The sequence below is a fragment of the Balaenoptera borealis genome (assembly GCF_965194805.1).
Source record: "Balaenoptera borealis genome assembly, chromosome: 16".
NCBI lineage: Eukaryota > Metazoa > Chordata > Mammalia > Artiodactyla > Balaenopteridae > Balaenoptera > Balaenoptera borealis.
Genome location: NC_138872.1, coordinates 44,090,590 through 44,116,963, shown reverse-complemented (window position 1 = coordinate 44,116,963; position 26,374 = coordinate 44,090,590). Strand labels below are relative to the sequence as shown.

Below are 26,374 nucleotides of genomic sequence, written 5' to 3'. Positions count from 1 at the left end.
CATTCCACCAAATCCTCATTGGAAATGAATTAAACATTGCTAGAAATCCAAAAAGTAACTTGACCCTCAGCTCACCTGGGTTTCTCCTTGGTGTTTCAACTCACCTGACAATGCCCATAATTTCAGAGGCTGGTGGCAATAAAACCAACAGAAGTTCTACACTGAGCAGGTGGTGACAACAACGTGGACAAGAATGAAAGCTGGGGGAACTTTTTTCAAAATGCTCATGTAAAAGCACAATAATATTTATTTTGTTTTCTAAGCACATTTAATGAGGTATAATTGACATAAACTGCACATATTTAGTGTATAATGTGATAAGTTTTAACCTATTAAACACTTGTGAAACCATCACCACATTCAAGATAATGACCATACCTATCACCCCAGAAGTTTCCTCTTGCCCCTTTTAATTCCTCCCTCCTGCCCCTCTCTGGTCCCCATTCCCCACCCCCAAGCAACCAAGGACTTTCTATCACTACAGGTTAGTTTGAATTTCCTTGTTTTACCTAAATGAAATGGATTCTTTCACTCAGCACAATTATTTTGAGATTCATTTGTTCACTTACTCCTGTCTGTATCAATAGTTCACTCATTTAAAAAAACTTTTTGCGCTTCCCTGGTGGCGCAGTAGTTAAGAATCCGCCTGCCAACGCAAGGGACACGGGTTCGAGCCCTGGCCCGGGAAGATCCCACATGCTGCGGAGCAACTAAGCCGGTGCGCCACAACTACTGAGCCTGCGCTCTAGAGCCCACGAGCCACAACTACTGAAGCCCGCACGCCTAGAACCCGTGCTCCGCAACAAGAGAAGCCACCGCAGTGAGAGGCCCGTGCACCGCAACGAAGAGTAGCCCCCGCTCGCCGCAACTAGAGAAAACCCGCGTGCAGCAATGAAGACACAATGCAGCCAAAAATAAATAAACTAAATAAATTAAAAAAAAAAAAAAGAGAATAATCCTGAAAAAAAAAAAAACTTTTTAAGAGCAGTTTTAGCTTTACAGCGGTACTGAGCAGAAGGTACATACACAACACCTCCCCCCCACCAACCTCACTCATTTTTTTTTTTTTTGGTCGCACCATGTAGCATGCGGGATCTTAGTTCCCTGACAAAGGATCGAACCCATGCTCCTTGCATTGGGAGCATGGAGTCTTAACCACTGGACCACCAGGGAAGTCCCCTCACCCACTATTACATCCCCCACCAGTGATACATTTGTTACAACTGATGAACCACCACTGGCACATCATCACCCAGAGTCCATAGCTTACTTTAGGATTCACTCACAGTGTACATTCTAAGAGTATGGACAAATGTATAATGATATGTATCCACCACTGTAGTACCATGCAGAGTAGTTTCATTGCCCAATATATCCTCTATGTTCCAAGTTCATTCCTTTTGATTGCTGAGTAATATTCCATTGTAGGGATATATAATTTGTTTTTACATTCAGTTGTTGGACATTTGGGTTGTTTCTATTACTTGCTTGTTATACATTAAACCTGCTATAAACATTGTTTTTCTGTTTTCTATTTTTCTGATTTGTTTGGTATTTATCATATGCTTCTTTCTGGTTACTTTGGGTTTAATTTGCTCTTTTTTTCTAGTATCTTAAAACAAGCTAAAGTCATTGACTACAGACCTTTCTTCTTTTCTACTGTAAGTATTTAGTGCTATAAACTCCCCAAGGATGCTTTAGGGGCATACATGTTTATTTTCATTCAGTTCCAACTACTGTCTAATTTCCCCTTTGATTTCTTCCTTGACTGGTGGCTTATTCAAAAGTATGTTATTCAGTACTCAAATGTTTGGGGATTTTTCCAGACATCTTCTATTATTGATTTCTAATTTAAATCTTTGTGGTCAGAAAACAGACTTTGCATGACATAAATTCTCTTAGATTATTGAGACTTGTTTTATGGCCTAGAATGTGGTCTATCTGGTAAATGTTCCATGTGTACTTGAGGAGAATGTGTACCTGCTATTGTTGGGGGAACTGGCAACCAAGTTAAACTGGTGAACAATGTTGGTCAAGCGTACTATATCCTTACTGATTTTCTGCCTCCTGCTTCTATCCGTTATTGAAATCTCTGATTATAATTGTGGATGTGTCTATTTTCCTTGCAGTTCTATTTCTGCTTCATGTATTCTGAAGCCCTGTCAATTATGTATTTAAATGTTTAGGACTGTTATGTCCCCTTGATTATTTTATCCCTTTGTCATTATGAAATGGTCTTCTTTATCTCTGGTAATATTCTTTGCTCTGAAGTCTACTTCATCTGATATTAATATAGACACCCCAGCTACCTTCTAACTAGTGTTACCACAGTATGTTTATATTTTCATTCATATAATTTTAACCTTTTTGTTTTATATTTAAAATGCCTTTCTTTGGTAGGCATCACATAGTTGGATATTGTTTTTTTTTTATCCAATCTGAATAATCTCTGCCTTATAATTGGGTGTTTAGACCATCTTGCTTTTTGTTTTCTATTTGTTCCATCTATCTTTGTTCCCCTTTTCCTCTTTTTCTGCCCTCCTTTGAATTAACCAAGCATTTTTTAATTATTTCCTTTGTTGGGTTCCTATTAACTCTTTGTTTTGTTACTTTAGTGACTGCCTTAAAGTTTACAGTATCCATCTTTATCATATTGACATCCAAGTGAGATTATACCATTTCACATATAACATAAAGATCTTATAATAGTTTACTTCCATTTCTTCTCTCCTGGCCTATATCCATTTGTTGTCATGAATTTTACTTTATAGATGTTATAAACTTCACAAAGCATTGTTACTACTTTTATGTAAGCAATTTTAATATAAAGATATTTAAATAATAAAAAATATAGCTTACATATTTTCTCGCATAATCATTTCCAGTGTTCTTCATTCATTTGTGTAGATTCAGGTTTTCATCTGGTATAATTTTTCTTCTGCCTGAAGGACATCCTTTAACGTTTCTTACAGTGTGGGTCTGCTGGTGATTAATTCTTTCAGCTTTCATATGTCTGAAAACTTCTTTGTTTTTGGAAGATGTGTTCACCTGGTGAAGAATTCTAGGTGAAGTGTGGCCAAGATGGTGGAGCAGGAAAACCCTGAGCTCACCTTTTCCCACAGGTACACCAAAATTACAACTATTTACAGAACAACTGTCTATGAGAAGAACATGAAGACTAGCAGAAAAGACTTTCCAGAATTAACGGTATGAAGAAGGAACCACAATGAGACAGGTAGGAGAGGCAGATCCACACCCCAAGTAGGCAACACACTGACAGAAGGATAATCACAATGGCACATGTTTTCCCCAAGGAGTGAGGGGTCTGAGCCTCACATCAGGCACTCCAGTCCAGGGGTCCTGCACCGGGAAGATCAGCCCCCAGAACATCTCGCTTTGAAGGCTAGTGGGGCTTCTATACAGGAGAGCTAGAGAGCTACAGGAAACAGAGAGTGTGCTGTTAAAGGGTGCACACAAAATCTCACATGCTCCAAGTCCCAGCACAGAGACAGTAATTTGAAAGTAGCCTGGGTCACACCAACTTACTAATCTTGGAGAGCATCCTGAAGAGGCAGGAGGCAACTGGGACTCCCCTTGGGGACACAGATACTGGTGGCAGCCATTTTGGGGAGCTCATTCTACCACAAGAACAGTGGCACTGGCAAGCACCATTTTGGAGTCTTCCCTTTAGACTATTAGGGTCAGGGGCTTATCCGCCCACTAGCAGGCTGGCAACAACCCCAGGACACCCCAGGACATGCAGCTAGATGTACCAGGACTCGGCCCCAACAACCAATGGGCCAACAGCCACCGCATGAGGCAGGACCTGGCAGTCAACCTGGCCCGGGTCCAGGCCCACCTCCCAGCATGCCCACAGTAGTAGACCCTGCCACAACAGAAGGGCCCATGCAGCCAACATAGGGGGCACCCCTAGAGCATATAGCTCTGGTGGCCAGAGGGGAGTAGACTGCTAAGCCACACAGGACATCTCCTATATAAGGCCACTTTTCCAAGATCAGGAGACGTAACCAACCTACCAAATACAGGGAAATAAACACAAAGAATTAGACAAAATGAAACAACAAAGAAATCTGTTTCAAATAAAGGAACAAGACAAAACCCTAGAAGAAGAACTGAGCCAAGATGGAGATAAGCAAACTACCCAACAAACAGTTCAAGGTAATATTCATAAAGATGCTTAAAGAACTTGGGGGAAGAATGGATGAATGCAGTGAGAATTTTAACAAGTTAGAAAATATAAAGAAGAATCAAACAGAGCTGACGAACATAATAACTGAAATAAAACTATACTGGAAGGAATGAACAGTGAATGAGAACAAATCAGCAAACTGGAAGACAGAGTAGTGGAACCATCCAGCCTGAACAGAAAAAAGAATTTTTAAAAATGAGCATAGTTTAATAAGAGACATCTAGGACCACATCAAGCATACTAACATTCACATTATAGGTGTCCCAGAAGGAGAAGAGAGAAAGAGGCAGAGAACTTATTCAAACAAATAATAGCTGAAAACTTTCCTAACCTGGAAAAGGAAACAGACATCCAAGTCCAGGAAGCACTAAGTCCCAAACAAGGTGAGTCCAAAGAGATCTACACCAAGACAAATTATAATTAAAGTGGCAAAATTAAAGATAAAGAGTCTTAAAAGTAGCAAGAAAAAAGCAATTAGTTATGTGCAGGGGAACTCCCTAAGACTATAAGCTGACTTTTCAGCAGAAACTTCGCAGGCCAGAAGGAAGTGGCATGATATATTCAAAGTAATGAAAGGAAAAAAATCTATATAGTAAGTCCCCTACATACAAACAAGTTCCATTGCAAGAGTCCATTTGTTAAGTCCAATTTGTTCGTAAGTCCAACAAAGTTAGCCTAGGTACCCAAACACAATTGGCTATACAGTACTGTACTGTAATAGGTTTATAATAATTTTCACACAAATAATACATAAAAAACAAACACAAAAAATAAAGAAAACACTTTAAATCTTACAGTACAGTACCTTGAAAAGTCCAGCTACATCATCACTGCTTTTACACTTGCTTCCAGATATCCTGGGCTTGAAATAAAGACACTGTACTACTGTACTCTATACACTACTGTAAAGTACACAAAAGGACAACCACTTGTAGAGGATGCATGCACGTGACAGTGTATGCCAGACACATGAACTAACTTACATGACTGGACATGTGAGCACGTTTCCTTTTTTTTTTTTTTTTTTAAGTTTAATTTTTATTTATTTATTTATTTATGGCTGTGTTGGGTCTTCGTTTCTGTGCGAGGGCTTTCTCTAGTTGTGGCAAGTGGGGGCCACTCTTCATCGCGGTGCGTGGGCCTCTCATTATCGCGGCCTCTCTTGTTGTGGAGCACAGGCTCCAGACACGCAGGCTCAGTAATTGTGGCTCACGGGCCTAGTTGCTCCGCGGCATGTGGGATCTTCCCAGACCAGGGCTCGAACCCGTGTCCCCTGCATTGGCAGGCAGATTCTCAACCACTGCGCCACCAGGGAAGCCCCACGTTTCCATTTTTGAAAGTTTGCAACTTAAAGGTTCATATATAGGGGACGTACTGTAACTAAAAATACCCTACCCAGCAGGGCTATCATTCATATTTGAAGAAGAGATAAAAAGTTCTACACATAAGCAATAACTAAAAGAATTCAGCACCACTGCATTGGCATTATGAGAAATGTTAAAGGGACTTCTCTAAGCAGGATTAAAAAAAAAAAAAGGAAAAAACCACACAACTAGAAATATGAAAATTATGAAATGAAAAAATCTCATTGGTAAAGGCAAACATACAGTAAATGTTGTGCATCAACCACTTATAAAGCTAGTAGGAAGGGTAAAGGACAAAAGTGGTAAAATCATCTATATCCATGATAAGTAGTTACGGGATACACGAAACAAAAAGATGTAAAATATGATGTCAAAAAAATTAAACATGGCGGGAGAATGAAAATGCAGGGTTGTTAGACTGAATTTCAACTTAAAAGATCATCAACTTAAAATAATAACACAAGTTATTACTAACATATATTACATATGTGTGTCTGTAATTGTTATATATGAACATCATGGTAACCACAAACCAAAAACTTACAACTCTCTCTCTCACACACACACACAAAGAGAAAGCAACCTAAATATAACACTAAAGATATCATCAAATCACAGAAGAGCAAAAGAAGAAGGAACAAATGAGAACTATAAAAACAATCAGAAAACATTTAACAAAATGGAAATAAGTAGGGACTTCCCTGGTGGCACAGTGGTTAAGAATCCGCCTGCCAATGCAGGGGACATGGGTTCCAGCCTGATCCAGGAAGATCCCACATGCTGCGGAGCAACTAAGCCTGTGCGCCAAAACTACTGAGCCTGCACTCTAGAGCCCGCAAGCCACAACTACTGAGCCTGCATGCCACGACTACTGAAGCCCACGTGCCTAGAGCCCATGCTCCGCAACAAGAGAAGCCACCACAATGAAAAGCCCGCACAACGCAACGAACAGTAGCCCCTGCTTGCCACCACTAGAGAAAGCCTGTGTGCAGCAATGAGGACCCATCACAAGCAAAAATAAACAAATAAATTTATTTTAAAAAACGGTGATAAGTACATACCTATCAATAATTACTTTAGAAGTAAATGGACTAAATGCTCCAATCAAAAGGCACAGAACGGCTGAACAGACTAAAAAAAAAACATGACCCATCTATATGCTGAATACAAGAGACTCATTTCAGATCTAAAAACACAGAGACTGAAAGTGAGGTAATGGAAAACGGTATTCCATGCAAATGGAAACAAAAAGACAGCAGGGGCAGCAATACGTATAGCAGACAAAATAGATTTTTGAACAGACTGTAACAACAAAGAAGGACATTAAATAATGATCAAGGGATCAATCCAATAGGAAGATATAACAAATGTAAACATATATGCGCCCAACACAGGAGCAACTAAATACATAAAGCAAATATTAACAAACATGAAGGGAAAAACTGACAGTAACACAATAATAGTAGGGGACTTTAACACCCCACTTACATCAATGGACAGATCATCCAGAGAGAAAATCAATAAGGAAACACTGGCCTTAAGTGACACATTAGACCAGATGAACTTAACAGATATATCAAGTCTCAATAAAGTTAAGATGGAAAGCATAGCAAGCATCCTTTCCAACCACAGTGGTATGAGAGTAGAAATCTACTACATGGAAAAAACTGCAAAAAACACAAACACACATGTGGAGGCTAAACAATATGCTTCTCAACAAACAATGGGTCACTGAAGAAATCAAAGAGGAAATTAAAAAATACCTGAAGACAAATGAAAATGGAAATACAATGATCCAAAACCTATGGGACACAGCAAGAGCAATTCTAAGAAAGAAGTTTATACTAATACAAGCCTACCTCAGGAAACAAGAAAAATCTAAATAGACTATCTAACCTTACGTCTAAAGAAACTAGAAATTGAAGAACAAACAAAACTCAAAGTTAGTAGAAGGAAAGAAAAATAAGGTTCTGAGCAGAAATAAATGGAGACTTAAAACAACAGCAGAAAAGATCAATGAAACTAAGAGCTGGTTCTTTGAAAAGATAAACAAAATTGACAAACCTTTAGCCAGACTCATCAATAAAAAAAAGAGTGGGACCAAATCAATAAAATCAGAAATGAAAGAGAAGTTATAAATGACACCACAGCAATACAAAGGATCATAAAAGATTACTACAATTAAACACCAATAAAATGGACAACCCAGAATAAATGGATAAATTCCTAAAAAGTACAATCTCCTAAAACTGAATCAGAAAAAAACAGAAGATATGAACAGAATGATTACCAGTCATGAAACTGAATCAGCAAAATAAACAAAAACAAAAAACAAAACAAACTCCCAACAAACAAAAGTCCAGGATCAGATGGATTTATAGATGAATTCTACCAAACATTTAAGGAAGAATTGATATCTATCTTTCTCCAACTACTGCAAAAAAGGAAGAGTTACGAGTGCTTCCAAACTCATTCTACAAGGCCAGCATCACCTTGGTACCAAAACCAGATGAGGATACCACAAAATAAGGAAAACAGAGGCCAATAGCCCTGATGAACACTGATGTAAAAATCTTCAATAAAATATTAGCAAAATGAATTCAACAATACATCAAAAAGATCATACACCATAATCAAGTGGGATTTATCCCATGGATGCAGGGTGTTTCAATATCCAGAAATCAATGTGATACACCACATAACAAATTGAAAAATAAAAATCATAAGATCATATTAATAGATGCAGAAAAAGCTTTTGACAAAATCCAATACCCATTTATGATAAAAACTTTCACCCAAGTTGGTATAGAGGGAACATACCTCAACATAACAAAGGCCATCTATGGTAAACCTATGCCAACATCATACAAAAAGGTGACAAGCGGAAAGCATTTCCCCTAAGATCAGGAACAAGACAAGGATGCCCACTCACCATTTTTATTCAAGATAGTATTGGAAGTCCTAGACACAGCAATCAGACAAGAAAAATGAAGAGAATCCAAGTTGGAAAGGAAGAAGTAAAACTGTCACTGTTTGCATATGACATGACATTATATATAAAAAATCCTAAAGACACCATCAAAAAACTATCAGAACTCACCAATAAATTCAGTAAAGCTGCAGGATGCAAAATAATACAAATCTGTTGCATTTCTGTACACTAACAATGAACTATCAGAAAGAGAAATTAAGAAGACCCCATTTACAATTGCATCAAAAAGAATAAAATATCCGGGAATAAATCTAACCAAGGAGGGAAAAGATCTGTACCCAGAAAACTATAATACACTGATGAAAGAAACTAAAAAGAAACAAATGGAAAGATATACCATGTTCATGGATTGGAAGAATCCCAAGACAATCCACAGATTCAATGCAATCCCTATCAAAATTCCAACGGAATTTTTCACAGAACTAGAACAAATAATGCCAAAATTTGTATGGAAACACAAAAGACTCCCAAATAGCTGAAATAATTTTAAGAAAGAACAAAGCTGGAGGTATCATGCTCCATTATTTCCAACTATACTACAAAGCTATAGTAATCAAAACAGTAGGACAACACTGTAAATCAACTATATTTCAATTAAAAAAAAAAAAACAGTGGGACTTCCCTGGGGGTCCAGTGGGTAAGACTCCACACTCCCAACGCAATGTGCCTGGGTTCAATCCCTACTCAGGGAAAAAGATCCCACATGCGTGCCACAACTAAGAAACCTGCATGCCTCAACTAAAAATCCCGCATGCTGCAAGTAAACATGCTACAAGAAAGATCTCACATGCCGCAACTAAGTGCAGCCTAAATAAATAAATAAATAAATAAATAAACAAAACCAAAAAAACAGTATGATACTGGCACAAAAACAGACACATGGATCAACAGAACAGAACAGCGAGCCCAGAAATAAACCCACACTCATATGGTCAATTAATCTATGACAAAGGAGGCAAGAATATATGATGGGAAAAAGAAAGCCTCTTCAGTAAATGGTGTTGGGAAAACTGGAGAGCTACATGCAAAAGAAGCGAACTGGACTACTTTCTCACACTATATACAGAAATAAATTCAAAATGGATTAATGACTTAAATGTAAGACCTGAAACCATAAACTCCTAGAAGAAAACATAGGCAGTATGCTCTCTGACATCAGATAGATATAGATATATAGATATATTGGTATCTCCTCAGGCAAGGGAAACAAAAGGAAAAATAAACGAACAGGACTACATCCAACTAAAAAGCTTTTGCACGGTGAAGGAAACTATCAACAAAACAAAAAGGCACCCTACTGAATGAGAGAAGATATTTGCAAACAGTGTATTTGATAAGGGGTTAATAGCCAATATGTATAAGAACTCATACAACTAAACATCAAAAAACAAACAGCCCAATTAAAAAATGGGTCAGAGGACCCAAATAGACATTTTTCCAAAGAAGATACACAGATGGCCAACAGACACATGAAAAGATGCTTAGCATCACTAATCATCAAGTAAATGCAAATGAAAACCATGAGATATCACCTCACACCTGTCAGAATGACTATCATCAAAAAAGACAACAAATAACAGATGAATGGATAATGATGTGATACACACACACACACACACACACACACACACAATAGACTATGATTCAGCCATTAAAAAAAAATGAAATCTGGGAACTTCCCTGGTGGTGCAGTGGTTAAGACTCTGCCTGCCAATGCAGGGGACATGGGTTTGAGCCCTGGTCCAGGAAGATCCCACATGCTGCGGAGCAACTAAGCCCGAGCACCACAACTACTGAAGCCCGTGTGCCTAGAGCCCGTGCTCCGCAACGAAGAGTAGTCCCCACTTGCTGCAACTAGAGAAAGCCTGCATGCAGCAACAAAGACCCAACACAGCCAAAAATAAATAAATTTATTTTTTTAAAAAATGAAATCTGTCATTTGCGACAACATGGAGGGACCTGAAGGTATTATGCTGAGATAAGTCAGACAGAGAAAGACAAATACCATATGATTTGTCTTGTATGTGGAATCTAAAGAACAGAACAAACATAACAAAACAGAAACAGACCGATAGAGAACAAATTGGTGGCTACCAGAGGGGAGGCGTGTAGGGGGATAAGTGAAATAGGTTAGGGAGATTAAGAAGTACAAACTTCCAATAAAATAAGTAAGTCACAGGGATGAAACGTACAGCACAGGGAATATAACCAATAATACTATAACTCTGTAGGGGGACAGATGGTAGCGACTTATCATGGTGATCATTTTGTAATGTATAAAAATACTGAATCACTATGTTGTACACCTGAAACTAATATAGTAAGTCAATTATACTTCATTTATAAGGAAAGAAGGCAGGGAGGAAGGAGAAAAAAGAAAAGAGGAAAGAAAAAAGAAAAGAGGAAAGAAAGAGAGAATAAATTCTAGGTGGATAGTGTTTTTTTGGTTTTCTTTTTTTGTTTTTTCAGTGTTTTAAATATGCTGCTCCATGGCCTTCTTACTTTTTTTTTCCTCACAAGAAATCTGCTGTCACCTGCATATTTGCTTTTCTGTACATGTCTTTTTTCCGCTGGCTGCTTTTAAGATTTTTCTCTTCATCACTGGTTTTGAGTAATTTGATTATGATGTGCCTTGGTATAGTTTTTCTTCCTGTTTTTTGTGTGGGTGATTCACTGAGTTGAGTTTACAGTTTCCATCGAGCTTGGAAAGTTTCTGGCCATTATTCTTTCACCTATTTTTTCTTTCTCTCCTGCTTCTGTGGGAACTCTAATTACCCATATATTAAGCTGCCTGAAGTTGTTCCACAGTTCAGTGCTACTTCTGAAAATTTTTTGATTCTTTTTTATATGTTTCATGTTGGATAACTGAATCTTTCCTTCTGCAACATCTAATCTGCCATTAATGCCCCTCAGTGTATCTTTCACTTAACACACTTGTAGTTTGTCATCTTTAAAAACTTGATTTGGGTAATTTTCATATCTTCCATGACTCTACTTAACTTTTTGAACACATGGAATATAGTTGTAATAACTGTTTTAATGTCCTTTGCTGACTGTAACATCTGTGTCAGTTCTGGATTGGTTTTCATTGATTGCTTATTCTCATTACAGGTTACATTTTCCTGTCTCCTTGCACTGTGCTCCCCAACTGTAATTCATACATTTAGATACTAACTCCAGGTGCTAAGAATGTGACTGTATTTGGAGATAGAGTCTTTTAGAGGTTAAATTAAGTTAAAATTCAGTCATTAGTGGGGACTTTCCTGGTGGTCAAGTGGGTAAGACTGCGTTCCCAATGCAGGGGGCCTGGGTTCGATCCCTGGTCAGGAAACTAGATCCTACATACATACCACAACTAAGAGTTCACATGCCGCAACTAAGAGTCCGCATGCTGCAACTAAGACCCAGCACAGTCTAACTAAATAAATGTTAAAAAGAAAAATTGGTCATTATGGTAGGCTGTAGTCCAATAAGACTGGTGTCCTTATAAGAAGAACATGCAGAGGAAAGACCATGTAAGACACAGGGAGAACATGGCCATCTACAAGCCAAGGAGAGAGGCCCCAGAAGAAACCAATGCTGCCAACACACTGATCTCAGACTTCTAGCATCCAGAACTGTGAAAAAATAAATTTCTCTCATTTCAGCCACCCAGTATGTAGTACTTTGTTATGGCTGCCCAAGCAAACTAATACATCTGATAATATTTGATTAGATACGAGACATTGTGAATTTTACTTTGTTGGGTGCTGGTTATTTTTATATTCCTATAAATATTGAATCTTGTTTCAGGATGCAGTGAATTGGAAACAGTTTGATTCTTCTGGGTTTTGTTTTTATGATTTGTTAGGTGGGTCCAGAGCAGTACTCTGTCTAGGGCTAATTATTTCCCATTACTGAAGCATGACATTCCTGAGTGTTCTACCCAATGTTCAGTGAATTATGGTCTTGTTAGAGGGAACTGGAACTGTTTCATCTAAACCTTTAGGGAAGTTCTCTCCCCAGCCTCAGATAGTTTCCTCACACACGTGTGCTGAGCAGCACTGTGTTGAATACTCAAGGTGTAGAGATCTCCAGATTCTCCTCTGCAGATCTCCAGAGTTCTCTCTGTACCGATGTCTCTCCCTGGTCCTCTGTCCTATAAACTGTAGGCATGTTGGTGTCCCCAGACTCTCAGCACCTTATCCACAGCTCAGGAAGTCCACCAGGCTCCACATCAATTTCCTTGTCCCTGTGATACAGCAGGGAAACTCTCAGACGGCAGTAAGCTGGAGTTGTTGTAGGGCTCACTTTGTTTGTCACCTCTCAGAGACTACTGTCTCTCGTTGCCAGTGGCCAGTGTTTTGAAACCTTGTTTCATGCATTTTGTCTGGATTTTGTTGTTGTTTTAGTTATTTCAGGGTAAATTCAGTCCCTGTTACTCTATCTTCAGTGGCCAGAAGTGGAAGAACTGTATTCCTATTAAAAAGTATCTATATTTAGTTTTCACCAATTCCTCCATTACTGTAACCATCAAAATCATTAAGGAAGAGTTTTTGGCTTTATTCCATTATATTAATAGATATATTCCAAAATACATCTTATATTATATATTCCATCATATATATATGTGTACATACATATATATATTCTATTCTATTATCTCATTATATTCTCTCAGAAGGAACAAAAGAATAAATCCAAAATTCACTCCCCAAGACTAATAGGTGGATTTCTACCTAGTTTATAGGTGGAAACCTTAAGAACAATCTTCAAACTCTTATTCAAACACAGTATTGGGAGTAATTTCACTGAACAGAATTAAAAGCTTTAAGGCCTTAATAAAATACACAAGTGAAATCCCATAAATGTCTTTGTTCCCAGAGAAGAAAACAGAAAGTCATGAGGATGCTGGCAGAGTTTAACAGCTGGGTGACCTACTGTGAAAAGGCCTTATTCTCCTGACAGTGACAAGGATGTTTTATCACTATAGTATAGCTTATTTTCAAGTGCTTCATACACAATTGTTTTACCTCCTGTTAAAAAACAAAATTCATCTGAGCAAACCTTAAAGATCTTATTGGCTTTATTCAACAATTCATGAATTGGGCAGCATCTCATGCAGCAAACAGGAACTCCAAGGAGCTGTACAAAATGAAAGACTTTCACAGGGAGAAGAGAGCGGGAACAAGTAAGTTTTATAAGACAAAAGGAGCGGGTTATTTATTCCATGGTCACTTTCCTTTAGGAGACGACAGGGGTCTATCAGGCAGATGACCACATGAGTGCTAACCAGGCGATTCCTGATTGACTGGTTTAAGAACCCATTTCTAGGAGAGCTGAGTCTGTAATGAAGTTAAGTCCCCGTTCGGTGACGTGGGGCTTATTTAGCATAAGCAACTCCATTTTGGGTTTGTTATCTTCTTCTTAAAGCTATCTTGCTTTATTTATTTATTTATTTAATTTGTTTTTGGCTGCGTTGGGTCTTCGTTGCTGCACATGGCCTTTCTCTAGTTGCGGCAAGCGGGGGCTACTCTTCGTTGCAGTGCACAGGCTTCTCATTGCGGTGGCTTCTCTTGTTGTGGAGCATGGGCTCTAGGCGCACAGGCTCAGTAATTGTGGCATGCGGGCTCAGTAGTTGTGGCTTGTGAGCTCTAGAGCGCAGGCTCAGTAGTTGTGGCTCACGGGCTTAGTTGCTCCGTGGCACGTGGGATCTTCCCAGAACAGGGCTCAAACCCGTGTCTCTTGCATTGGCAGGCGGATTGTTAACCACTGCGCCACCAGGGAAGCCCTGTTTTTCTTTATAGCACTTTACCACCTCTTGAAATTTACTGTGTATTTACATGTACCTTTTTTGCTTTCTTTCTCCTTCACGAGGAGAATGTGAGCTCCACAAGGGTTGGGACCTGTCTGACTCTGTGTAACGTTTTATCCACAGCCTCCAGCACACAGTACGTCTTCAACAAGTATTTGTTAGATGAATAAAAGAATAAACATGCAAGCAATCTTCTCAATATATGTCACACTGTTAACAGTAATTATCCAGGGGATAATTCCACTTTCTCTGATTTAAATTTGTATTAAGAAATCTTTTTTTACTTTTGTAATCAGGAAAAAAACAAAATGAGAAAGGAACAGAGGGAAAGAGACAGGATCTCTCAAGGGCGGCCTTTCACCATAGCAGTTGCCTTCCCTTGTGGTGGCCTCATACCTGGAGATCCCTGCCTTGGTCGCTGCAGAATCTCCCTTGTGCTTTCTCTTGAGGCCCTGGGGCTGTACTGGCAGGCTCCCAGCTGGCCTCCACTGGTGTAACAGTCCCTTCCTTCTGGAACCCAAAACCAAGTATCCGATGTCCTAGAATGGCAGTCTTATTTTCCTTCCCGTAGGTTCTGCCATGACATGCCTTGTCAAGGTGTGCTGTGTCCCTAAACTGCGAACATTTCTTTTCTTTTATCTACAGAAAGCTTGGTATGCCAGGGATGCATTGACAGGATGAGTTATATCCTGTCATTGAAGTGGGAGCCTAAAAGATGAGATACTGTGAAGATAAATCAGCACAAAAAATGTGAGAGCAACAAAGGATGAATATGAGATCAGACTAATCATCTCCAGCCATCCTTGCATTTTGTCTCTTCTATAGACATCATAAAAATGTTTGAAGAAACTAACACACCATTGTAAAGCAATTATACTCCAATAAAAATGTTAAAAAAAATGTTTGAGTATTAGAGCAGGTGGCTGCCACACATAAAAACTTATAGACAACACACTCCCTGAGTATAGATACTGCCATCTTTCAGCTTTCCCAGTGCCTAGCTTGACATCAAACAAACAATAGAAGCAAGTTAACTGTTCGTTGAATACAATAACCTATAAACACCCAACACTGACACGGCCACTTTCAGGTAGGAACCACATGATGTTCCAGGCCTAGGAATGGCACAAGTCAAACATGAAACAGTAAAGAGTCTGTGTTGTACACATTATTAGGAGAAAGAAACAGTTGAAAGTTAAAAGGCATATATCTCTTTCAGGACCCTGAACTACAGCATCCAAACGACCTGCTTCAACACTGAACATTCTTCCCTTCCCATTACGAATAGTTCAGTCAATATATCGAAACCTTGGGACTTCCCTGGTGGCACAGTGGTAAAGAATCCGCCTGTCAATGCAGGGGACACGGGTTCGAGCCCTGGTCCTGGAAGATCCCACATGCTGCGGAGCAACTAAGCCCGTGCGCCACAACTACTGAGCCCGCATGCCACAACTACTGAAGGCTGCGCACCTAGAGCCCATGCTCTGCAAGAAGAGAAGCCACCATAATGAGAAGCCCACGCACTGCAATGAAGAGTAGCCCCTGCTCGCCGCAACTAGAGAAAGCCCGAGCGCAGCAACAAAGACCCAACACAGCCAAAAATAAATAAATAAATTTATTAAAAAATATATATGTATATATATCTCTAAACCTTATGTGGAAATCTGAAAGTGTGATGAGAACTGAAAATAATTTCAACTTTCTTTTCTTTACCCTAAAGCTCAGGACAACTTTCAAGCTTCAAGGACAAACCCTAAATTGCAGCATTCCTGAGATGTGCTTGTATTCCTTCATTGACACTCCTTCTCTGCCTTCATCTTTGCAAAATGAAATTCCTTCTGAAACTCCTCACACTGACACTCATCTACCCCCTCCTCTTTTTACCTTCTCAGGGCATTTCCATACCTGGTAAACAGATGACACATGATTAAGACAATTAAAGCCCATAAGAATCACCTCAAGACAAATTCTATTTAGAAACTTCTATTTGTGTATTAGCAAAACCTGAGAGGTAAGAATTCTGCCTACGTCCCACATACTCACTCTGTGTTGCCCTCCGTTTATGTTGATCTTCTCCCCACCTCCACCTCAAACCCAGCTTAACACCCCCGTCACTGGGCCGTGTGCAGGGCCCTCCGGGGGGCAGCTGCCCTCAGGCCCCCCAGGACCAGGCAGTACTCAGCTGTGCAGAACGCACATGGCTTCTCAGACACACAGCAAGTCACAGCTGAAACGACTTCCCATGAGAACCACTTCTATCATCCATTTTTGCAACACCACATGTCAAAAAGAGTCTCTGTCAAGGGGCTTGACTGTCCGTGTTAATGAGACTTTAGCAAATAATGGTAGGAAACATTTGATTAGGTTAAGGATAGAGAGGTAAAACTGGGTCCAGGTTGAGAACTGAAAGGGAAACACCTGCAGTACCTCCTCTCCCCTCGGCACAGGGCTTTGCTCTTATTTCACAGAGAAAACAGAAGCACCCAGAAGAGAACCTCCAGTGCTCCCCCTACACATCTAACCACCTCCCTGCAACTTCACAGCGCCCTTGGCCTACCTCCCTGTCTGGGGACCGCTGACTTGGCCTTGGGGTACTGGGTCCCAAAGACACCACGCCACCAGTGCTCGGCATCACCAGTCTTTCCCCTCCTGGACTATCCCCAGGAGCAAACCAAGGCACTCTACAGCACCGGTCAGAAACTTCCCCCTACTCCAGTTACCCACCCCCTCATTTCTGTTGCCTTTTATGGCAAAACTCCTTGGAAAAGCTACCTGCATTTCTTCTCCCTACTTCTCCCTTGAGCCACTCCATCAGGATCTTGCCTCCACCACTCAAATTAACCACACTAACAACCACTGATCTCTATGTCTCCAAATCCAATGGCAGATCACACTCTCCTCTGCAACAGGCTTTCTTCCAGTAGCTCCCTTGACCCCTTCGTCCCAGCTCTCCTCTCAGCTGCCTCCCTCCAGGTCTCCTTGGTTTGAGGCTCCCCTTCTCCAGCCCCTACCTGTCCAGGGCCCAGGGTCCAGCCCTGGGATCCTGTCGTGACTCTGAACACTATCTGCAGGCTAACGTCAGATGTTGGCCCCAGCTCTCCCCTGAACTCCAACTCCTCCTTCCTATTCCACTTGCATGTTTCATAGGCACCTCCATATGCCCCAAACCAAACTCATTTCCCACAACTGCCCCATCTCAGCACATGGCAGCTCCACTCTTCCATTGCTCAGAAGAGAACTGGTGAATCCTGTGACTGTCCTCGCTCTTTCTTACTAATCCATCAGCAAATCCTGTTGACACCTCCTTGGAAACAGATCCAGAATGCAACGTTTCTCACCTCCACAGCTACCCCAGGCCCAAGTCCCCATCATCTGTTGCCCGGATGACTTCTAGCGAGTCCCCCTGCTCCTGCTGCCCTTCCAGTCTGTCTTCATCCCAGCAATCAGAGTGACATCTCAATGACATACATCATACCCAGGCACTCCTCCACTCTAAAGCAGCCCGTGGCTTCCATTCAAATGTCCCCTTACGAGAAAGGCCTCCTGTATACACGCCTCAGCTGCTCCTTACTGGCCCTACTTTCCTCCTCAAGCCCTGAGCACCTGACACAGCACATACTTGTTCGCTTGTCACCTGCCTCTGCCACCAGAAGGTAAAGTCCACAAGACATGACCCACATCCACTGCTGCAGCCGCAGCACCTAGAAGAGTTACTGTACATACATCAAACTTTGCTAAATGAACAAGTGAAAAAAAAGTGTTGAATAACCAAAAAGTATTGCTTAAAACGTTCTATTACCAACAGATGTGTTAACTGATCATGATGACAACTACATGCATGACAATTGGCTGAGAAGACATACTTAATTGTTTGGGGGCAGGGACTTCCCTGGTGGTCCAGTGGGTAAGACTCCGTGCTCCCAAAGCAGGGGGCCCAGGTTCCATCCCTGGTGGGGGAACTAGATCCCACATGCATGCCACAAATAAGAGTTCGCATGCCACAACTAAGAAGCCCGCATGCCACAACTAAAGGTCCTGTGTGCCACAATGAAGATCCAGCACAGCCAAAATAAATAAATAATAAATTAATTAATTAACTAAAAAAAAAGTTTGGGGGCAGAAAGGGAGGGAGGGGTACATGCTTCTTGACCTAAGTTAACAGAGCTTTCTCAATACTCCAACAAATAACACTAGCAATAATATTGGGGATGACCAAGATGCCACTGATTGAGTGCTCACTGTGTGCCCGGCTCTTTCATATACTGGACCCTCACCCCAATCCTATAAGGAAGATATTTTTATCCCCACGTTATAGAGGAAGAAACAAACTCATAGTTAAGCAACTCACCCCAAGCCACAAACCTGAAAACACTCGAGACTCAGTTATCCATGCAAGCTTTCCCCTAAAATATCAAATACTAAGACGGGCACCAAGCCTAAACAACGGGTCTTTCTACCAACTGGACACCTCAGGCTGGGTTTCCTGGCATCACACTTCCCTGTGTCAGCAGCCCGTGTCCTCATTGACACTCCAGACCCTGGCCCTCAGTTCAGGAAAAGACAAATGACCTACCCACTCTCCATGTGGACACCCAAGTTCTGTGGCATCACGTCCGGGTGAAAAGCATTGACTTAATCTGTCAGTTTTCAAGATCATATTGCAGTTAAAATTTTCCTGTAGACTGCATTTTGGAAGAAAAGTGCTCTAGTGGGAGGAGGAGGAGGATCATGAGTCTGGAAAGGCATCCTGTCTCCACTGCTGTCAGCAGAACCCTGAGAAGATGACCCATCTTCTAAGCCTCTTTCCAAGGTTACCTCTGTGATAAGTATCTTCTGGAGATTTTAATCTCCTGCATTTGAGCAGTGTATGCTCAACATTACTGTAGAAGACAGACACTCCCTTGAGAAGGGAGAGTATATGCTGGCTGAAAGGAACTGGGAAACAAGCAGAGATACAGAACACAAATCTCACCAACGAGGTGCGAAGTCCCAGGGTCCCAGGGTCCCAGGGTCCCTGGTCCAGGGCTGGACTGTGTCCCTGATAAGATAAACCACAACTGGGAAGAGAGGGACCCAGTTGGGGGCCCCATTTGAGGCACCATAACAAAGCCTGCCCCCCTGCTTGTCATGGTCCAGGCACAGACTCTGCTCTGGGGAGTGGGAGGAGAAGGGGGATGGAGAAAACCAGACTTTAAGGACAAAACCTAGCTCCGAGACAGACATTCACCTTGGTCATCTGCCTTTCTGGGTTATGGTGAAGCCATTAGCAGCCCTGCATGCAGTTCCTTCTTTTGGATGAAGAAGGAACCAAGGGTGATGCCTGAGTTCTTCTGTATTTACAAACAAAGGTCATCTGCTGTGAAATCTCCCAGGCCGTCCACTGATCTCGGTTATCTGGTAGATCTGGCCTGTGAGTTGACAGTCAAAGGACAGTCTAGTTGACTGAAACAGAGACCTATACATCTCATTACTGCCTCCTTAGGGCCAATTTAGACCACTTATGCCTTTACTGCATATTGCCAAGAAGTCCAAGATTACAGAAAAGAAAATGAAAGGCCCACAGAATCCCTCATTTGCCTCCTTGTACCAGACATACGCAAAGCAAAAATAGTATCCAGTCCCTCCTCTTATGGAGTACACAGTTGACATGTAAGTCAGATAAACATTTACCTTCAAAAATAACCCTTTAGTCCAACAATTAAAACAAACAAAAAGGGAACTATACTCAGTATGTTGTAATAGCCTATAAGGGAAAAGAATCTGAAAAAGAACATATATATATATCTGAATCACTTTGCTGTACACCTGAAACACAACATTGTAAATCAACTATACTTCAATTAAAACACACACACACACACAGACTTCCCTGGTGGTCCAGTGGTTAAGAATCGGCCTGCCAATGCAGGGGACACGGGTTCGAGCCCTGGTCAGGGAACTAAGATCCCACATGCCCTGGGGCAATTAAGCCCGCACGCCACAACTACTGAGCCCACAAGCCGCAACCAGAGAGAAGCCCACATGCCCCAACTAAGACCCAAGGCAGCCAAATAAATAAATAAATAAAATTAAAAACACACACACAAACTGGTTTTGGTTTTGTTTTACCTCCAAGGTTGTTGTTTTCATCTGAATTAGTTGCCAGCAACATTTAAAAAGTTAGAGATCACAGATGCAGGCTTACACCCAGCTACTCTTCAGGAAAGACTGGAAGATCTGGCTGCCCTGGAGCCACCTTCCTGCTGGGGAGCAACAGGAGAGAATGCAGTAGCTGCTGCCCCCTTCAGATAGAACACGTTTTCTCCATCCTGGCCTCCCAGAATAATAAACAAAAAAAGGTTTTCTTTGGGAAAAAATATTTTTTTATTTAGGAAAAAATCCACTTTAGTGTGTGTGTGTGTGTGTACGTGTGTGCGTACTAGAGCAAGAAAAAAGGGGAAAAAAGTATAAGTATATGAAATAGGAAACAAGACTAGGGAACAGCCCCAGGTACAGAGGAAAAAGCTAGATATAAAAGATGATTTACTATAAACATATAAATCACCAAAACTGAACCCAGAAAGAGAGAGCAAATCTAAGAAACTATAATAGTTATCAAAGTGCTATAGTCTAAAAAAAAAGCACCATGCTTAGGTAGTTTTACAGGTGCATTCTATCAACATTTAAAGACAGAGATCATTTCAAAAGTATTTAAACTGGCTACAGAAGAGAAAAAGAAAACTTTTTAATAAAGCTATAGAAAACACTAACACAACTTGGTAAAGACAGCATTGAAAAACAAAATTACAGACTAGTCTCACAAATAATGGTGTAAAATATTAATAAATAGAATAGGGACCCTGGGACCCTGGGACTTTGCACCTCGTTGGTGAGATTTGTGTCCTGTATCTCTACATAATTAGAGTTATCATTGATGATTCAATAATGATGATTCAATAAGATAAAATGATGATTCAATATTATAAAATCTATTACTACAACTCAGCATATTAACAGGTCAAGAGAAAATTTATATGATCATTTCACAGATGCTAAAACAGCATTTAATAAAATTCAACAACCATTTTTGATTTAAAAAAAGACAAAACAGCAACACACCCCTTACTAAAATAACGTGGCACAAACACTAAAAGAATTCTCTTTAAAGTAAGGAACAGGACAAAGATACCCAGTATCATCCCTATTATTCAATCTTGTTCTGGAAATACAATGTAACCAAAAAGGAGAAAGAAACAAAAGACATAAGAAAGTAGAAAATTAGACAAAATTCTTATTATTTGTAGCTGACATGATAGTATACCTGGAAAATTCAAGAACCAACTGCAAAAATTACTTGAAACTAAGACTATGTAAGTTGCTAGTTACAGAAGTAATACAACCAGTTACAATATGTAATATAAGAAAATATTCTATTTTCAATAACAACAGAAAGATAAAATAACTAGGAATAAACTTAAGAAATGTACAGGATTTTAAAACTAACTTAAAAAGACATTCCTGAGACAGGGAAATGTATATGTAGACTGGATATTAGATAATATTAAATTAATTACAGATTATAAATTGTTAATTTTGATACAATATGATCATAGCTTTGGGGTTAGATATATTTCAAAAAGTCCTTATTTGTTCATGATATACTGCGAAATATTTATGGATGAAATCATTTGCTTTAAAATAGCCTAGTCCCCCACCATACTAAAAACAGAGGGGAGGAGGAAGAGATGATTCAAGATTGGCAAAACATGGAAAACTATTGACTATTCATTATATTATATTATACTGTCTCCTCTACTTTTGTATATTTGAACACGTGCACAATAGAAGGTTAAAAGAAATGTGCAGGAGGACCCAAACAAAGGCGGGTCATTAAAGACATAAATAATCCCAAAGACGTATAATGAGCTTAGAAAAACACACAAAAATTGCCACCTAACCATTAAGAAATGCAAATTAAAGTTACAAATCAGATATCATTTTCATCAATCAAGTAGAAAAAGATCAAAATATCTGGTAATGTTCAATATTCGGGGGGGAGGCAACTGACACTACTGGAGGGGGTACAAATCAGTACAACTTCTTGGGAGGGCGCTTTGACCCTCGCTTTCAAAGTCATAAACACACACCTCTTGGCTCAGCAATTCCAATTCTAGGAATCTATTCTAGATATTCATTCAACAAGTATTTTCTCCCACCTACTATGTGCCAGGCCCTGGAGACAGACGCTGAGAGAAAAACTGTCCCTGCTCTCAGAGGGCTTCCATTCTCATAAAGGAGACTACCCACAAAGCAAGCCAAGTGTGCAGGCAATCACACCGTCAGCTAAGGCAGCGGTCCCCAACCTTTCTGGCACCAGGGACCAGTTTCATGGAAGACAATTTTTCCACGGAAGGGAGGGAGATGGTTTCAGGCAGTAATGTGAGTGATGGGGGGGATGGTTCAGGCGGTAATGCGAGCAATGGGGAGTGACGGGGAGCGGGAGCGGAAGATGAAGATTTGCCTGCTCGCCCGCTGCTCTGCTCACCTGCTGTGTGGCCTGGGGGCGGGGTGGGGGGGTGGTTTGGGGACCCCTGAGCTAAGGGATAAGTGCGATGAAGAAACAAGTAAACAGAATAGGGGGGTTGGGGGCGGCAGGAAGGCTATTTTGGATGTGCTGGTCTGGGAAGGCCTCTCTGAAGAGGTGACAGTAAAGCAGAGACCTGGTTGAAGGCGAAAACACTGCAGGAGAATGTCCAGGAGAGCATTTCAGGCAATAGGGAAGGAAGCCATGGGCTAACACACAAATTTGGCCTTCCCGCCCTCTGCTTTTCTTTTTATTCCTGTAACAGCCTTTTGTTTATCCAAAGGATATGGCACCACTTGAATGTCTCTCTTTGTCCTCAACTCAAAAATAAAAATAATCAGATCCTTTTAATACAGTACATCTTTCAAGGAAGGTGCCAGGCCAGCACTGTTTCCCCAAACATTGTGCATCACAACTTGATTTCTTCAGAGGAAGAGTTCCCAACCTAAGTGTTATGTCAACCTTGTTACTAAAAGTGCATTAAAGCCAATTGTGAGTTTTTAATGCAAATAAACCTTTCCACAGAACAGATTAGTTTCACAAAAGATACTAACCAGTTGCTAGATAATTTTACACAAAAACAAAAATACTGTCAGTGCCTGAACTTCTGGCAAGACTGGGAACCACTGACTTAGAGAAGTATATAGTTTAATTTCATAATCTTTCAGGCAATGCAGTTGATGTTTTTAGGGGCTATTTGGGTAAGTATTTTACACGGAAGTGGCCAGTGTCAATTAAGGGCATTCCAGTTGACCCCAAAATAAGTGACTCTGCTACAACACCTGAGAATATTACATACTAACTTCTTCAAACACCATGAAACATCAAGACTTCAAAACTGCCATGAGTGATATGTTCTACAAACAGCCAGCCTACGGGGAGAGACTTGCCCGCGTGAAATATGCCCCTATCCCAACTGTGAGATTAATTTAACATAAACGCATTCATCTCCCCAAAGAGAGACCGAAAATAACCAGGTGACTTCCGGACGGAACGGAGATTCCCAAGGAGACGACTCCTGTGGACACATTCCACGTACCACCAGCCAGCTGCTCGCGAACGCCGGGCTTCCCCCCCACGCCCTCGACAGCCGAGGATGCGGTGCACCCCGTGTCCCTGCACACGGCCGACCCCTCAACCTTCCCCGAGGACGCGGTGCACCCCCTGCCCCTGGACACGGCCGACCCCTCAACCGTCCCCGAGGGCCCGGCAGCTTCGAGCAGAGGGCGCCGCGGAGACTCAGGCACCGGGGAGCTGCCCACCCGGCGAGAGGGACGATGGGTCGGAGTCGGACGCAGAGAAGGTCGGAGCGGAGTCCGCGCTCCCAGGCGTCCAGGAGCTCGCCACCCTCGTCGAGAGGCGCTCACCGGCCGGTCGCTGGAGGGGCCCCCAGGCCCGCCCGGGAAGGAAGGGGGCGCGGGGGCCAGAGGGGGACCACGGGGGAGGCACCCGGGGACGCCCGGAGAGGGTCGGGGGGCACGCGGGGTGGAGGGCAAGTAGCTCCGGAGGGTTGTGGGTCCCGGCCGCCTCCGCCGCTCACCTGCCCAGCGCCCGCTTCATGCCCGCGTCGGCGGCGCAGCGCGGCTCGGCCGGCCCGGGGCCCGTCAGGCACAGGTTCTGCTTCAGGCGGCAGTCGGCGTCCAGCGCCGCGGCGGCCGAGCCGGCGGAGGACGAGCCCGAGGCGGCGTGGCACTCATGCTCCAGGGCGACGGGCTCGGTCCGCTTCCTCATCCCGTGGCCAGCACCGCCGGCCTCACCCTCGCCCCGGCCCTCGCCGCCGGCCGCCGCTCAGGGGAGCAGCCGCTCAGGTGAGCCGCCACCGCCTCGAGCCCGCCGCCCTGACGTCCTTGCCGGCCGGGGTCGGGGCGGGGCCGGTGGCCTACCGGCGCTGATTGGCCGGCTCTGAGTGGCTGTAGGCGGGTACGCCGGCCGGGGCCCCCTACCCGGCGCCCGGCGCGCCCAACATCCCCAGCGGCGATCGCAGCCATCTTGGACACGGGCAAACGAAGCCGCAAGGTGCGTCACCGTTCGGGCGTGGCTGACTGGCAGAGTAGCGCCGGGCAGGGGTCGGGCTAGGTCAGACCCGAGGCCGCCTGGTGCCCACTGCAGCGGCCCGAAGGGTGCTCCGCTCATATCCCCGGCTCTCTGACTCCTCCCAACAGTGGAAACACCCGAAAGGGTTTTATAAGAATTTACACAACAAAAAGAAAAAGGTGACATGACAATTCTGTCCTAATAATGATTTATAACTATTTTCCCACAAGGACTTTTCTTTAAAAACTATGTGATCTGGTAGTTTTGTTTATTAATTTGAAACAGAAATGTATAGATATTTCTTTTTATTTTTTTGGGGGTCGAACGTTTGAAAACTGAGCTGCTTAAAAATTTTACTTTTTTAAAAAAACAGTATTAGATTTTAGATTTTTATAAAGCAGAACTAGCTGATGGGGGAAGAATCCATTTCACAAATTCCCACTTGTGAAACACAAATTAAGTACTAATTCAACCCATCCTAAAAACAGAAAAGAAAGAGCAGTTTCACCTATTCAGTTTTATAGCTTTGGCTTTCTTTAGTATGGCATTATTTTTTTTTTTTTTTACAAATGATCTACAACCAAGAGATTCGCTTATTTATTCCAAAGTAACTCGTAATTTCAACATTTGTGCCAGTGAAAACTATTGGCAACTGATAATTTAAGATCAATTAGAAACGTCTTTAGAAATTCAATAGCTCCTTATATTAGCTTAGTAATGATACTTAGAAATTGCAAAAGAATTTCACTGACCATATTACTAAATATCACAACCAGCATTCATATTTGTCCAAATATACTTTTGGTGAATTCTTTAAAGTAATGTAGAAGCACATACTGGAGACTGGGAATCCAGAAAATAAAGTGTAAAACATTTTTTTACTCTATCACTCACTAAATCCTTTCCAATCAATAGGAAAACAAAAAAGCTAGGAAGGGAGGGCTGGAAAGAAGAGACTAAGGGGTACTGAGTCTTTCTTGCTGGTATTAGGCCTTGCTCATCCAGTCCTCAACTCTTGGTCCACACTCACTCTATAAATATAAGTAATCTTATCCAGGCCACCCTACAATGGGGACACCTACATTTGTATCTCCAGTCCACACCTCTTCCTTGAACTCCAGGCTCCTCTATCCAGTGGTCTACTCATCCACTCTGACACCCTACAGGCACCTAAAATCATGTTCAAAGCTGAGCTCTCAGCTCTTCTCCCACCCCAGCTCCATCCATAACCTTCCCCACCTCCAGAATGCTAAGTCCATCCTTAGAGTTCCTCAGGCCAAAACCTTGGAGTCATCCTTGATTCCTCCCTTCTCAGGACACAGCAGGTCTATCACCAAGCCTGGTCAGCTCTCCTTTCAAAATCTATCCAGGATCAACCACTTCTCACCACCTCCACCATGGGCCAAAGTGCCATAAT

The 26,374-nt window shown here is 41.9% G+C and overlaps 1 protein-coding gene across 7 annotated transcripts in view; it reads right to left on the bottom strand.

Moving 5' to 3' along the window:
• Nucleotides 1-24,809, bottom strand: part of ABHD12 (abhydrolase domain containing 12, lysophospholipase) — a 73,201-nt gene extending 48,392 nt beyond the window's left edge. For 3 of the 7 annotated variants that reach the window (XR_014235379.1, XR_014235380.1, XM_082359098.1), the window contains exon 1: nt 24,464-24,807. Coding sequence is in view for 5 of the 7 variants with exons in the window: in XM_082359098.1 (XP_082215224.1) it covers nt 24,464-24,654 (191 nt within the window). In the remaining 2 variants the exon portion in view is untranslated. Of the gene's footprint in view, nt 1-2,859; nt 3,030-24,463 lie in introns of those variants that run through there. The other 4 variants (XM_082359095.1, XM_082359096.1, XM_082359094.1 and 1 more) reach the window with 4 other exon arrangements.
• Nucleotides 24,810-26,374: the final 1,565 nt, after the last annotated feature.